The 13,022-nt window shown below is 55.4% G+C and overlaps 1 protein-coding gene across 8 annotated transcripts in view; it reads right to left on the bottom strand.

Annotated features, from left to right (window-relative positions):
• Window positions 1-13,022, bottom strand: part of Srcin1 (SRC kinase signaling inhibitor 1) — a 63,709-nt gene that overhangs the window by 42,617 nt on the left and 8,070 nt on the right. For 6 of the 8 annotated variants that reach the window (XR_005285058.1, XM_038326740.1, XM_038326743.1 and 3 more), the window contains exon 2: window positions 11,417-11,479. The exons of the other annotated variants lie outside the window; for them this stretch is intronic. Coding sequence is in view for 5 of the 6 variants with exons in the window: in XM_038326740.1 (XP_038182668.1) it covers window positions 11,417-11,479 (63 nt within the window). In the remaining variant the exon portion in view is untranslated. The remainder of the gene's footprint in view (window positions 1-11,416; window positions 11,480-13,022) is intronic. 8 annotated transcript variants of the gene reach the window in all.

The raw sequence follows: 13,022 nt of genomic DNA, 5'->3' as shown, positions 1-13,022 counted from the left end.
CAAATCGCTGGTTTTATAGATCTTGTTCCTGGGGTGGTAATGAGATAAGTTTCCTCTTAAGTATATACAGTCGAGTTCAAAGTGAAGCTGTGTTCACAGAAGCAATATTAAGTTGACACAATGCAAACAGTTTCCTGATAACAGAAGAAACTGGGGAAGAAGTCTGCTGACTAAGGCTAGGTAGACAGAGGCCATCTTCCTGATAGCTTCAGACCCTGTGGCAAGCCAGGGTGGCCAGTGAGTGAGGCCGGGCAGGATGGCCTGGGTAACATGGGGAAGCAGGCTGAGCACTCTGTAAGTGTAGACCCCAACCTCCCTCCTTCCCTCACTCACCCTCACTGACACCTAGAAGGCCACACCCTGCTGAGGACAGGAAGGGAGACCTCCACAGCTAGGGCACTGGGCACTTCGGAGTCCTCCCTCTGTCCATGTGTGCTTTGCCTGGCCTTGTCGCTAGCCCTAAATCTGGACCCAGATCACCTCTTCTCCTGCTGGCCCCCTCTGCCCCAGAGGGTGCTGGCCACACATTGACTTCACTCTGTCCCCAGAAGTTCTCCTCCACCCCTGCTCCCCATACCAGCCCTCCTTCCTTACTCCTGGGAAGACATCAGCATTTCTGCTATGAGGGAGATAGTGTACTAGCCCAAGGGAGATGATGACCATGGGGAGCCCTAGGAGCTACCCAATTCTCCCAGGATGGTGATGGCAGGGAGGAGGGAAAGTTGAGATCTGAAAGGCTGTGGGATCAGTTTAAGGACTTCGGAGGTTTTGCTCAGAGAGTGAAGTAACCCAGGACCTAATGTCTGACTGAGTATATATGGAACATCTTTTTACAGGGCCTAGTGGAGCAGGGAGGACCAACCTGGACTGAAGAGGGGGCCAGTTCAGGAATAACCAAAGGAGAATCATTTATATTCATTCATCCTCTTTCTCGCTTTCTATTTCCCCTCCCCCACCTCAATAGAGTTCCATATAACCGAAGCTGGTCTCAAACTCCCTATGTAGCCAAGGATAGCTTCAATTCTCTCCACTTTGCTTCTGAGTGCTGGAATTACAGGAATGACCCACCATGCCTGATTTAAGCGGAGCTGGAGATCAAGACCAGGACTTCATGCATACTAGGCAAGCACTCTACCAACTAAGCTACATCCCAGCTCCTCGATCTTTTAGAACCAGGGCACCTGAAGTTAGACTGTGGCCAAGTCACCTTCACTTGGGTTGAATGGGCTCCTCCCCCAAGAACCCCAGTCACTCACACATTCAGCCAAGCAGGCCCTCCCCTGATGAGTCAGGGGTCTAATTTGTAAACCGGGGGTGTTGACTTCAAAACCCTGCCCGACCGGGAGAAACTGACAAACCCTGCCCCACGGGGAGAAAGCGTATCATTTCCAGTGGGAGACATTCCTGGAGGGGGATTACTGTTCTCCCCATTCTCTCTGAGCCAGTCCCAGCCACCAGCACAGCCTCCAAGCTGCCCTGACTCTCTCCGGACTGCACAGTTTAAGGAAAAAAGCCGGGGTGATCGATGAGTCCAGTACGCTGGCATCAGACTCCAAGCCCAGCGACCAAATCAATGCTACTCAGGGATCTGGCTGCGGCTAGGTGGTTAGGCGGGGAGGAAAATGGGGTTGGAGAAGACAGCAGCAGAGGCAGGGAATTCAGCAAGTCGGGGGAGGGGGCCTGGGCGTGCCGGGGAGGGGTGTGGCACTAGAAAAGCCAGGGAGCTAAAGGAGGGGTACAGGGTCTCCCCTCTTTCTGGGGCACCTATATGTAAAAGGCCAACTATGATTCTTTTTTTTTTCCTTCCCCTTTTGGCTTTTTTTTTTTTTTTGAGACACATTCTCCACATTTATCCTGAAATTCACTGTGTAGCCCAGGTTGGCCTCAAATTCAAAGTCTTGCCTCTGCCACCTGCCCAAGAACTGGATTACAGGCATACACAGATACGCCGAGCTCTAAGATTCTTGAATGGGAAAGTCGAGGCAACTGGGCAGATGCCAGGGATTACAAAATGGAGCATCAGGACGGGAGAAGTAGAAAAGGGCTCGGTCACCTCACTCAGCTCAGCCTATACCAAGGGAAGGGGAAGGTGGTCCCGCTTGGGTGATGGGAAGCAGTGAGCGCCCCCCAGTGGCCGGCTGTGATAAAGAGCAGGTGCTTCATAGAAACATTGTTACTTGTTCAGCGGCTTCCAGACCCCTCCCCCAGCTTATTTATGGGCCTGATTTATTTTTACCCTCCACTGCATTCTTTCTCATGAGATCACTGAAGCTCATTAGAAGACTGAAGATCCCAGCATCTCAATGACATCCTCTCATAAGTCATCACTTGCAGCCCCACCTGGCTTCTTTACCCTGGATGTCACCATCTACTCTGTCCCCTTCCTGTCGCTGGGCAGCGCTGGAACATGACATCATCTTCAGAAGAGATGTGGGGGGTGGAGAAGACAGAGGGGAGATCAGAGCTGCTGTGACAGAAAGTGACAGGAAAGGACTTTCAGACTCAGCTAGCTCCTTTGGCATGGACACCAAGAGGCTAGGCAAGATGACTCTCTAGGAAGAGGGGGCTTTCACAGGTGTTCCTGATCCACGGTCTGGACAGAGGCAGGGGCCTGAAGGAAAAGGGGCTGTAGCAGAAAGAGGGGGACTAGACACTGTCAGTAGACAGCAAATCACACCACCAGTCGGGGCGATGGGGGAAGGTGACAGATTTCAGGAGAGGAAGAAGGCTTGCTTCAGATGCCACAGAACCCTGCTCATGAGCACACACGCGTGTGCAGGCAACAGCGCTCCTGGTGTCCCCTCTACACCGAGCAAGAGGCGCCCAAGTCACCCAGGAACAGCCCTGAGGCGCTGCCGTGGTTAATGCTGCCTGACAGCTCCATCCCGCAGGCACCTGCTTCAGTCTGAAAGCATGATGCGCTTGAAGGCTGGAGGCCAGAGGACAAAGGTCAGAGGCCCAGATCTGCTTCTTAAATGCCAAGGCTCTAGGAGCTATGCCTGCCCCTGTTCGCCCAGGGGAGGCCAATGCTGTGGCCTCTGGGTGCCCTGCCCCTCACCCTGCTTCTCTATCCGTGGGTCCTCCGAGCAGAAGCCCATCTGCCTCTGTTTTCTAGAACCAGCTTTTCCGCCCCATACCACAGCCACCAAAGTCATTTTCCAGGCAATTGCCTTTCTGTAAACATTCCTGTGTAATATCCCCCTAATGCTAATGCCCAGCGCCCTGTTGGGTCTCCTGTCACTCCAACAAGAGCCTCAGAGATGCGGGTGGGGAGGAAGCACGGCGGGAGGGGAGGAAGCAAGCCTGAGAGAGGTTGAGACAAGAGCTTCCCGCCAGCTCCCAGCCAAAAACCTCCATGCCTGCACCCTGCAACTCTTCAAGCTCTGCAGCCCAGCTCCACTCTCTAGAAGTCAGGCCATCCTGGCAGAACCTCATCGGGGCCAGAGGGAGGACAAGGAAGAAGGAGGAGGGTGTTCCGTGAGAGGGAGATCTGGGAGGGGAAGGAGCTGAGAACATGAGGGAGGTGGTTGACAATCCAGACTGTCACCACTGGGCTCCCAAGGAAGGCTGGCTTTGATCTGGACCTGGGAAGACAGAGGGAGGGGCCGGGCAGAACTCAGCTTCTGGGATTCCATAGCCACGGACATGAGGTGGGTAAGGCAAGAGCGCGTCTGCTGGTGATACAGCCAGGGCTCCCCTACCCGACTCAGTCATCTACAGAGCCATGGTGGAGAGCTTCGGACCAGACTCGCCTCCTGGGAATACAAGGGCCTGGAAGGTGGGGTGACTAAGGAAAGCATATCTCTCCGGGGATAAGGGACAGGAAGGAGACTGTTGCCTGTGCCCCTGTGCTCTCTTCCATTCCCAGGAAGCTGAGCATCCAGAATCAAGGAGGACAAGAGATGAAAGAGCCCTAGGAAAAGCCAGGAGGAGAGAGGATTGGTGCTGGCCCCGCCAGTCACAACCTCACACAGGCAGAAAAACACAAACCAATTTGCGCAGATTTAAAACCCACTGAAGGCCACTTAGTTGGTTAAACGAGTTGGAATCTAATTAAAGGACCTCCTCAGGGCCGGGGAGGGACAGCTTACCTGCCTAGGAGGAGCAGTGGGGCGGGGTCTGTGCTTTTCCCAGCTCCCTGTGGAGTTTCTGTTGCTTTCCACTGGATCATTCAACCACCTCAGCTAGCTAGCTGTCTGGGTCCTCGTCATGAGCCCAGTAGGAATAGCCCTGCCCCCTTAGTCTGAGCACAGCATGATGCTAGCCCACCCTAGCCTTCTCTGGACCCCAGCATCCGGATGAGCATGATTCCCTAGGGACAGAACACAGCCTTTCTCTAACATTACAGTTTCATCTACCCTATGGGGATGGGGCCTCCTCACGGCACTGAGGGCCTCTTCAGGGTGGGGCCTTGTCTCCACCCTTAACTAAGAAGGCTTTCTTCCAGCAGAGGTGCCCTTCCTAATGGTCCTGAAGAACACCCCAAGACTGACTATCACCAGACAGTGCTGAGGACCTGGGAAGAGCCAGTCAGTCCTGGCACACACAAGTCAACTGACTCTCCTAGACCAGCACAGGTGACTCAATGACCCTGGTAGGCTGCGACCCCACTCAGCTCCTACCTCCTAGATGGGCAGGCCTGAAGCCCACTGTAATGATGCCCTCCTGCTGACCCCATGTCCAAAAACACCCCATGGTGCTCTTACTTCAGCCAAATGTTTTTTACAGAAGGGAAACGAAGGCCTGGAGAACAAACCTGACCAATCACAAAGAGGCCAGGGGCCAAGACAGAAGCACAACCCAAGTGTGCTGGACCTCCATGCCTCTTCCCAGGAAGCAGCTCCCAGGAGAGCCCCTCTCCAGAGGCATAAAAGCTCACCACCAATTCAAATCATAACACAGCAGTGCTCAGGCCCAAAGACACAGCCAGGGGTCACGGCCCAGCCTGACCCCAGGTCCCCAGACCAGCCTGGGAGGGGTTCACATACAGAGTTCAAGGTTGTCTCATTACAACCTTATCACACATTCAGACGTTTCCAAATGAGCCACAAAATCAAAACCTCAAACACGCAGCCCTCCCTCTGGTTCCTGCTCCTCCCTCCCACACGCAGCAGGCAAAGCTGTGGCATTACCAAAAAATCACTGAGTCTGCAGCTAACACAGCTCTGCTCAAACCCAGTTCTGCCAATAACTAGTTTTATGACCTTGAGGAGGTCAGGCGGCTCTGCAGGCCTCAGTCCTCTCATTTGTTCAAAAAAAAAAAAAAAGCAAAATAAAGCTGATCACGGACAGGTGCAGACAGGTGCTCGAGCTGTTCATGGTGCCGGACTTAGGGCCCCAGGGGTGAGCTGAGGCCAGTTGCTCATCCACCCCTAGCCTCATGGCCTCTCACTAGCTGTCAGATGGGGCTGTGGGCTTTTTTTTTTCACTTCCAATGAAGCCTTGCCTAATTGGCGTCCCTGGAAAAGGGGAGGTAGACATGCAGGAAGGAGCAGTCACCCTCCATCTGAAGCGGGGACTGGAAAGGCTGGAACAGCCCTGGCGTGGGCCCACACAGAATGGTGTTAACAAGCTTCTGCCTGCATGGCATCACCGCCGCTCATGCACCCAGGGAAGATGTCTTGTTGGCTTCACAGAGGAAAGCAGCAATGGGGGTTGGGGGGGGAGAGTGAGGAGGGAAGGAAGAGGGAGTCATCAAGCCTCCCCACTTAGAGACTGCCAGAATCCCCTTCCTCCAGCATACCTACCCAGGGCCACTGCAGGCATAAACAGAGTCACAGACACAGCAACTACAAGGCAGAGAGAGACCCCAGTCTATTCTGCACCAGGTGTTCATCGTAGGCCTTGATACTAGACAGCTGACCTTGCTTCCCCAGACCCCAGACCCCTCAGTGGCTTCCTCAAGGACACCATTCCTCTGGGGATGACCCTGTCATAAGTCTCAGCACCGAGCCTCAGCTGTCACTGTGTGCACACACATCCTGGGTCCCCTGGTCCCCCCACCCCCAGCTTCTGCCCAGCCCCAACAGCTTTGTCTTACTGTCCATCAGCACTGCCAGGCAAAGGGATAAGGAGCCCTAACCAGGCTGTGGCCATATGCGGCACCTGTGCCCGAGTCCCCAGAGAGACAGTGCTACCTCTGGGTCGGAGCAGTGCGGCTCAGCTTGGGACGCTAGCTTGATGGCTAGCTACCTGTGTTAGTAATCATTTTACTCAGAGAGGCAGAGAGAGGACGATCGGGCATTCCAAGTCATCCCTGGCTACATAAGCGTGCAAGGCCAGCCTGCAGTACATGGCACCCTATCTCAAAACACAAGCCAAGGGGCTGGAGAGATGGCTCAGAGGTTAAGAGCACTGACTGCTCTTCTAGAGGTCCTGAGTTCAATTCCCAGCAACCACATCATGGTGGCTCACAGCCACCTATAATGAGATCTGGTGACCTCTTCTGGCATGCAAGCATACATGGAAGGAATGTTGTATACATAATAAATAAATAAATCTTTAAAAAAATAAAACACAAGCCAAGGCAATTGGGGGCTGTCCTGGAGGCACCAACCAGCATCCCTCCCCTTTTGCCTCCCCAAGTGTCTGGTCTGTTTGGAACCAGCAAAATAAACTCCCAGTCAACCTCAAGGCTGCTGACTCTGGTGATAACCGATGAGCCAGCACCAATACTGAGGTTCTTTCCTGGGGTCCTCCTTCTATGCTGCAGGGACTTGGCCTCTCTTCCCGGTACAGGTGAGGCATGTGGTCATCCAGCTCGTACCAGCTGACATGGCCCCAGGCCTCCCCTCCTGACTAGGTCACTTGCCTCCCTGCCGCCCATTTCTATCCACAGGACACAGGCTAGTGTCCTGAGAGGTGTGGAGGAAGAGGCCACAGGAGCCAGAGTTGCAAAGGGCTCAGGAAAACAAGCCTGATTACATGACGCTAGGGGAAGGTCTCTCTGCTGTCTAACCTGAATTTTCCACCAGAACAGGCAGGAAGGAGGAGGCAAGCCCTCGTTTGTGCCCTGGTATCTGCTAAAGACCGGGTCTTCCTTCTGCTTCCATCTACTCAGGCCCCTTGGGTAAAGAGGGTGAAACCCTGGGCTGGGGCGGGACGCATTCCTAGTACATTTGGAAGGCACTACTAAAAAAAAATGCTGGGCCGGATGGTGAAAGCCTGTAATCCCAGCTACTCAAGGAGGCTAACACAGGAGAACCACAAGTCCTGGCCTGCCTGGGCCACAGAGAGAGTTCAAGGCCAGCCTGAGTTAACTTTCAATGCTGTCTCAAACAAAGCGGACAAACAAGGCTGGGGATACAGCTGAGTGGCAGACTGCAAAGCCCTGGGCTCCATCCTGGGTACGAGGAAGGAAGGGAGGGAGAGAGGGGAGGAAGAAGGGAAGAAAAGGGAAGCAGGGAGGAAGGGAGGGAGGGAGGAAAGGAGAGAGGGAAGGAGGGAGGGAAGAAAAGAGAGAGGCTGAAGCGAGCCAGCGGGCTTCCTGGAAAACAGGAATGCAGCCTGGAGCAGGGCCTGTCCCCGTGTCGCCTCGGGCACCACACTTCAAAGGGCATTTGCAGCTATGACTCATTTCACTCTCAAAGGAGCCTTGTGAGGCCGCTCTCAAGCTGAGCACAGGTCAAGAGACTGAAGCCTGGGAAGGGTGACTTAGCCCAAGATGAGCATAGAGGAGTGGAGGCACCTGTTCCTAGAAGCAGGATTCCCACCCTCCTTTCCCCATCTTCCCATCATCCTCTGACTAGAGGTCTGGTCTCCAGGGCTGGAGCGAGGGATGGGCATAAGAGGACAGACAGGAAGACAGCAGCCGGCAGATGGGCTGAGCAAGCGAGGAGGAGCCTTCTAAGCCCCCTCTGTTCAACCTGACAGACTCAGAGCCCTCCCCCATCAGACCCCAGGCTGTGACAGAGACCGTCTTCCCTGCTCACCAGCCCTGCAGCCAGAGCGCAGATGTCTCCAAGAATGGAGACCTCACTAGAGCAAAGGTGTCCATAATCAAGTGGGCTCCTCCTCCTGAAAGTAAGGTGCAAGGAGAGCCCAGACTCTTACAGGGTCCAGGAAAAGGTTATGTATGACCTCTCCTTTTGGGGGTGAGGGAGGCTGCTACACCAATATCTTCCTTGTTGGGACAGGTCCTCCCTGGATGGTCTGACTTCCAGTGGCCTTGATAGAGCAATGCCCCTGGTGTCACTACCTTCCCAGATGCTCTGTCCTTCAGAGCTGCTCTAGGGTCCAGACAAGGTCTTAGGAATGTACCAGGTGACCTCCTTCTACCCACACTCCAAAAACGCTTGCCCCCTGAGGCTGCCCAGGACAGAAGCAGTCCAGCTAAGTATCCAGTGCCTCACCTCCCTGCCGCCCCCTCTGGAGTAGCTTCAGGCGCCCCTCACTCTCTCTGCATGTTCCTCCCCTCTGCCTCAGGGCTTGGCCTGGTGGTTATGTGCAGGGGTCCCCCAGCTCTGAACTCCATTGCTCCTCACAACCCAGCATGGTGGAGCCAAGGTGCACACAACTTGTACCCCGTCTACCTGTGGGTCTTTGGTTAGTGGCCTGGGACCCCAGCAACCCTGTCCAGATGCCCAGTCACCTTGAGGAGTGGGAAACCACAAGCTATGGGACATCTGATGGACATGAACCACACAGCACCTCCTCCTTCTGGCCCGTTTCCCTCTCTGGGTGCTGCGCCTGTCCTGCTGCCCAGGACCCCAGCGCTCCCAGGGCTCCCAGGGCTCGGCTCCCTGCCCCCAGCCACTTCCCGCACCGTGCCCACAACTCATGCCCGTGCTCGCATCTGATGCCCATGCTCACGCGGTGGCTAATTCTGGCGTCTCATCAGACGGTAATTATGGGGGAATGAGCAGCACTGTCATCTCGGCGCTCGGCACCTGTCACCACTCCGCCATCATGGGCTGCTGGGATGGGACAGAAGCAGAGGGGGAGGGAGGTCTGGAGAGGGGCCCTCGCTTGCCCACAGGTGACCAGTACATGTCCCCGGGGTGGTCACCCTGCTGTTCAGGCATCCTGACCTGGCAAAGGTCACAGAAGGAGTCTACACATGCCCTGTTCCATACGTTCTGGCACCTCCAAACTGCCTGGCACACACAGGCCTGTGCTGACCGTGGACATGATCATATATACACCAGATACAGTCCCAGAAGAGGAGCCCCAGAAGACCTAGTGTATAGAACAGAAAGCCAGGCCTGGCGGAACTGGGAACACCTCAGTCAGAACACAGTGAAGATGCGGCAGAGGAATGAGAATGAGAGAGGGGAGCCTCACAGTGGGTTCTCGGGAGCCAGGACTAACAAGGAATGCCTCTTGCATTCCAGTGAGTGGACGGACTCTCCTACTGCCCCAACATGAGGGATGGAGGCTAGACTCAAGGCAGGCTTTGGGGAAAAGGCAGTGAGAGGAGGCAGGGTTGGAACTTGGGTCATCTGTCTGATCCTGGGTATGTTGCATGATTTTCTGTCGTATCTGCTTTGTCCCCCACCCCCCCCCACACACAAAAGACAGCACCTTCAGCACCACTGTGGGGACAGCAGAAAATGAAGTAACTATGGGACTACCATAGCAAAGACCTTAAGCCTTCTCATCTCTCACAACGTCCCCCAAACCACCACCACCAGAAGCAAATGGCCTCACCACACCAGCCATACTGTGGGTAACTGTACCTCACATTCCACTGCCTTACCCTCAGAGCCCCTGGAACACACAGAAAACAGCGACATAGGCACCTCCTGGGTGCCCTGGCTCCCACCCAACAGCAATTCAAACAATGCCCCCATCCATTCCAAAATCCATCCACATCTTCCACTCAGAACAAGGCAAGATGGGGGCTGCTACATCTTTCCATGAATGCAGAAAGTGGGCTCAGGAAGTAGTGAGCCCCCTCTATCACTGGGGACATTCCAAAAGCAGATAGGCAAAAAAAAAAAAGAAGGCCTTGGCCCCTCTGCCAGAGCAGGCCTCCTCCCAGAGGCCCCCTGAGATCTATCTGTTAGGGGTCTAGGGAGGACCTGGCCTTCTCAGGAGGGCATGCCGGCTCCTCCCCACCTTCTCGGGTAGGAACTGAGGCTGGAGAGGGCAGGAGCATGGCTGCTCTTTTAGGAAAACGGTAATTTTAATTAAGAGGCAGACAAACGAGCGCTCCGCAGATTGTCTCAGAGCAAAGTTATTAAAAAGCCATCAAGGCGGTAGAGGCAGCCACAGCGGTAAGGAACGCCGCCCCCCCCTCCATGCCTGCCTGGACGCGGATGGGGGGTGGAGGACACAGAGTCACTGACAAGATGGGCTCCACAGCCCCTTGGTTCTGGAGTAGGTGGGCAGTACCACACAGCACCTAGGCATTGCCAGCCCAGCCCTAGGCATGAGGCAGGAAGAGAAGCCACCTCCAGAGCACCCTGCTCAGGCAGGACCCCACGGGTCAGTGCTGGTCCCTCTTCACAGCCTGTCACATGTGCATTCTCACCGTGACTCAGAACAATGAGGCTCAGAGAAGGAAAGGGTTCGTCCTAGGCCACACAGCTGCAACAGCTTAAATGGGGATTTGAACACAGGCCGTCCTGACTCAGTGGTCTGAGCCGCTAGCCCTGAGCACAGAAGGAGGGCAGGTTCCAAAAGGCCTTAGCGGCGGCCTGATAGTACTGCTCCCAGCCTCCAGGGAATTGGAGTCTGAGTCACTGCTTGATGGGGTGACAGCATGGGTCTCAGGACACTCTACAGAGAGGGACAGGACAGTACAAAGGGGTTTCCAGCATTAGCAGGCCAAGCCAAGAAGATGTTAGTGAATAAGATATCACCTCACTGGGGTGGGGGATGGATGCCACTGCTGGAGGCTAGACCGCTGCTAGGTTACATGGCCCCTGCCCAGAGATGCTGAGGGAGACGTCTCTGTCATAGAGATGCTGTGCGCCCCACCACTCAACACCCCTCCCTAAGGCAGCCATGGCCAGGCAGGGTGGCAAGGCGTGGCCCTGCTGGGTCTCCCTCTGGAGCCTGCGCCGGCTCAGTGACTCTTCAGAATGAAGTGGATACTAAGGGACAAGGGACTGAAAAACCATGTCCTGAGGTCACCTGACCCAGTTCCCACCACTACCCCACCCCCAGCAGAGCCTCTGGGGCCTCATGTCTTGGCAGAGGTGGCCTGCCTCTAGCCCATGCCCAGCCCACACAGACACACACCTACATACAAGCCTGCGTGCTCACACAGGCACACTCACATGCACACGTGCACACAGACACATATTTGCCAGGCAAGACACCCTCCCCACACGGGGATCTGCCATCCCCTCCCCCTGACATATGCCTGGCCCCTTGGGAACGGCCCTCCCAGTGGCCCATTGTGACCCTTTGCAGGCAGCGGAGGGTGCTGACTAGGTGGCCATGGTGGGCTCCCTCCTGGCTTACTAACCTGGAGACTTTAAACAGAGGGAACAGAGTCCTGCCGGCTTCCCTCCCGCCGCTCGCTGGAGCCCTGGGTGAGGGACAGGAAAGGAGGAAAGCAGTGAATGAGCTGACCGAGCTAGGGGCAGGAGGGTTGGGCCAGGGGGCGGGGTGCAGCAAGACAGGGCTGTAGGAGCTGTCCCTCCAGAGGTCACCAGGGTGCGAAGGGCTCCCCTGGGGTAGAGACCAGGGATTAGAGGAAGGGCAGGCAATAAAAGGACAAAGACATTACTTGGGGACAGACACGAGGACAGACAGCAACAACACGGAAAACATGGGGTCCCAAAGTTGGGCCCCCCCCCCCCGTCAGACAGACAGCCCCGGTCCTCTTTCTGGGACTAGGAAGCAGACGCTTGGCTTGGGCGCCCATTTAAGACCCCAAATGCAGCACCCATGAGGGCCCAACAACTCCCCCTATCCGGGTCTCCCACTTTGGGCAGGAATGGGGTCAAGGTCAGAGGGCTAGCATCGCTGCTCACCGCCCTTCCCCCAGCTCCAAAGACCCTTCCTCAGCCTGGCAACCTCATCCCTGATCCCACCCCCAGCCGTGAATGTCCTGTGGTCTCCAATAGAGGACACGGGCATTACACAGCCTACAGGTGTTCACACGCAAATGCAAACCTTGCTTGGCCACTCAGTGGTGAACAGCTCCGGTCCTATTTCTGCTGGAGGCCCTTTTGCGGGGTCCCCACATCTCCCCTCATACCCTTCTCTTTCTACACAGAAGAACTTCCTAAATCTATCCTACCCCATGCTAACAGATACCACCTCTTTTTTGCCACGGAGTCTGACGTACAAATCCCCTTCCTGCCTGGAGACATTGCATCTGGGCCCAGCCCTCGCTTGGCTAGCCTGGGCACATCCACACTCACTGCACGCAGCACTCTCTCAGCTCCCTGCCAATCTCCCCGTTCCAATTTTCTCACCGATTACCCAACGCACGGACGCCCTGGGGAGAAACAGCTGCTGTACCCAGATGTGGGCAGACTACTGAGAAAGAAAGCAAGAATGCACCACCGATCCGGCACCCCAGGGTGCCCTGGATGGTGGGTGTGAGAGGGGCAGGCTGTGCCTTGGGGGTAAAGAAGTGTGAGTGGTTCAGGATGGCCTTGAACTCGGATCCACCTTCCCTGGTGCTGGAATTACAACCCTGCTTGCACTCCCTCTCCAGCCCCTTCACCACCCTCCCCAGAGCCCTGCCCTCTGCACCGGCTGAAGTACTAGGTCTCAGGAGCTTCAAGGTTTCTTGCAGAATCTTTTCCACCTCTGCCTGAACTCTCTCAATGAATCCGGAGTCTGCAGACAGCCACCATGAATACTTTAAGGTACAGGAAAGTGAAGTCGTTCCCCCAGTGAATATCCCCAGAGCTGCTCCTGGACTACCTCCCATTCAACCTCCCCTTGCATCAATATTTGGGAAGTTCTCCCTGAAGTCTAACTGTGGTCCATTACATGTGAGGTCCATTACATGCTCCATTAGATTTTTCCTCCCACATTCTTCCTGCCTCATCCTAGGGCAGGTGACTGGCCCGGGGCTGTCAGGTGGGTGACAAGGTTTCACCGTGGGTGACTTT

This window comes from Arvicola amphibius, chromosome 4 (assembly GCF_903992535.2).
Source record: "Arvicola amphibius chromosome 4, mArvAmp1.2, whole genome shotgun sequence".
In the NCBI taxonomy this organism is placed as follows: Eukaryota; Metazoa; Chordata; class Mammalia; order Rodentia; family Cricetidae; genus Arvicola; species Arvicola amphibius.
Note: the sequence above shows the minus strand (reverse complement) of the source record. Positions and strands in the feature narration are given on the sequence as shown.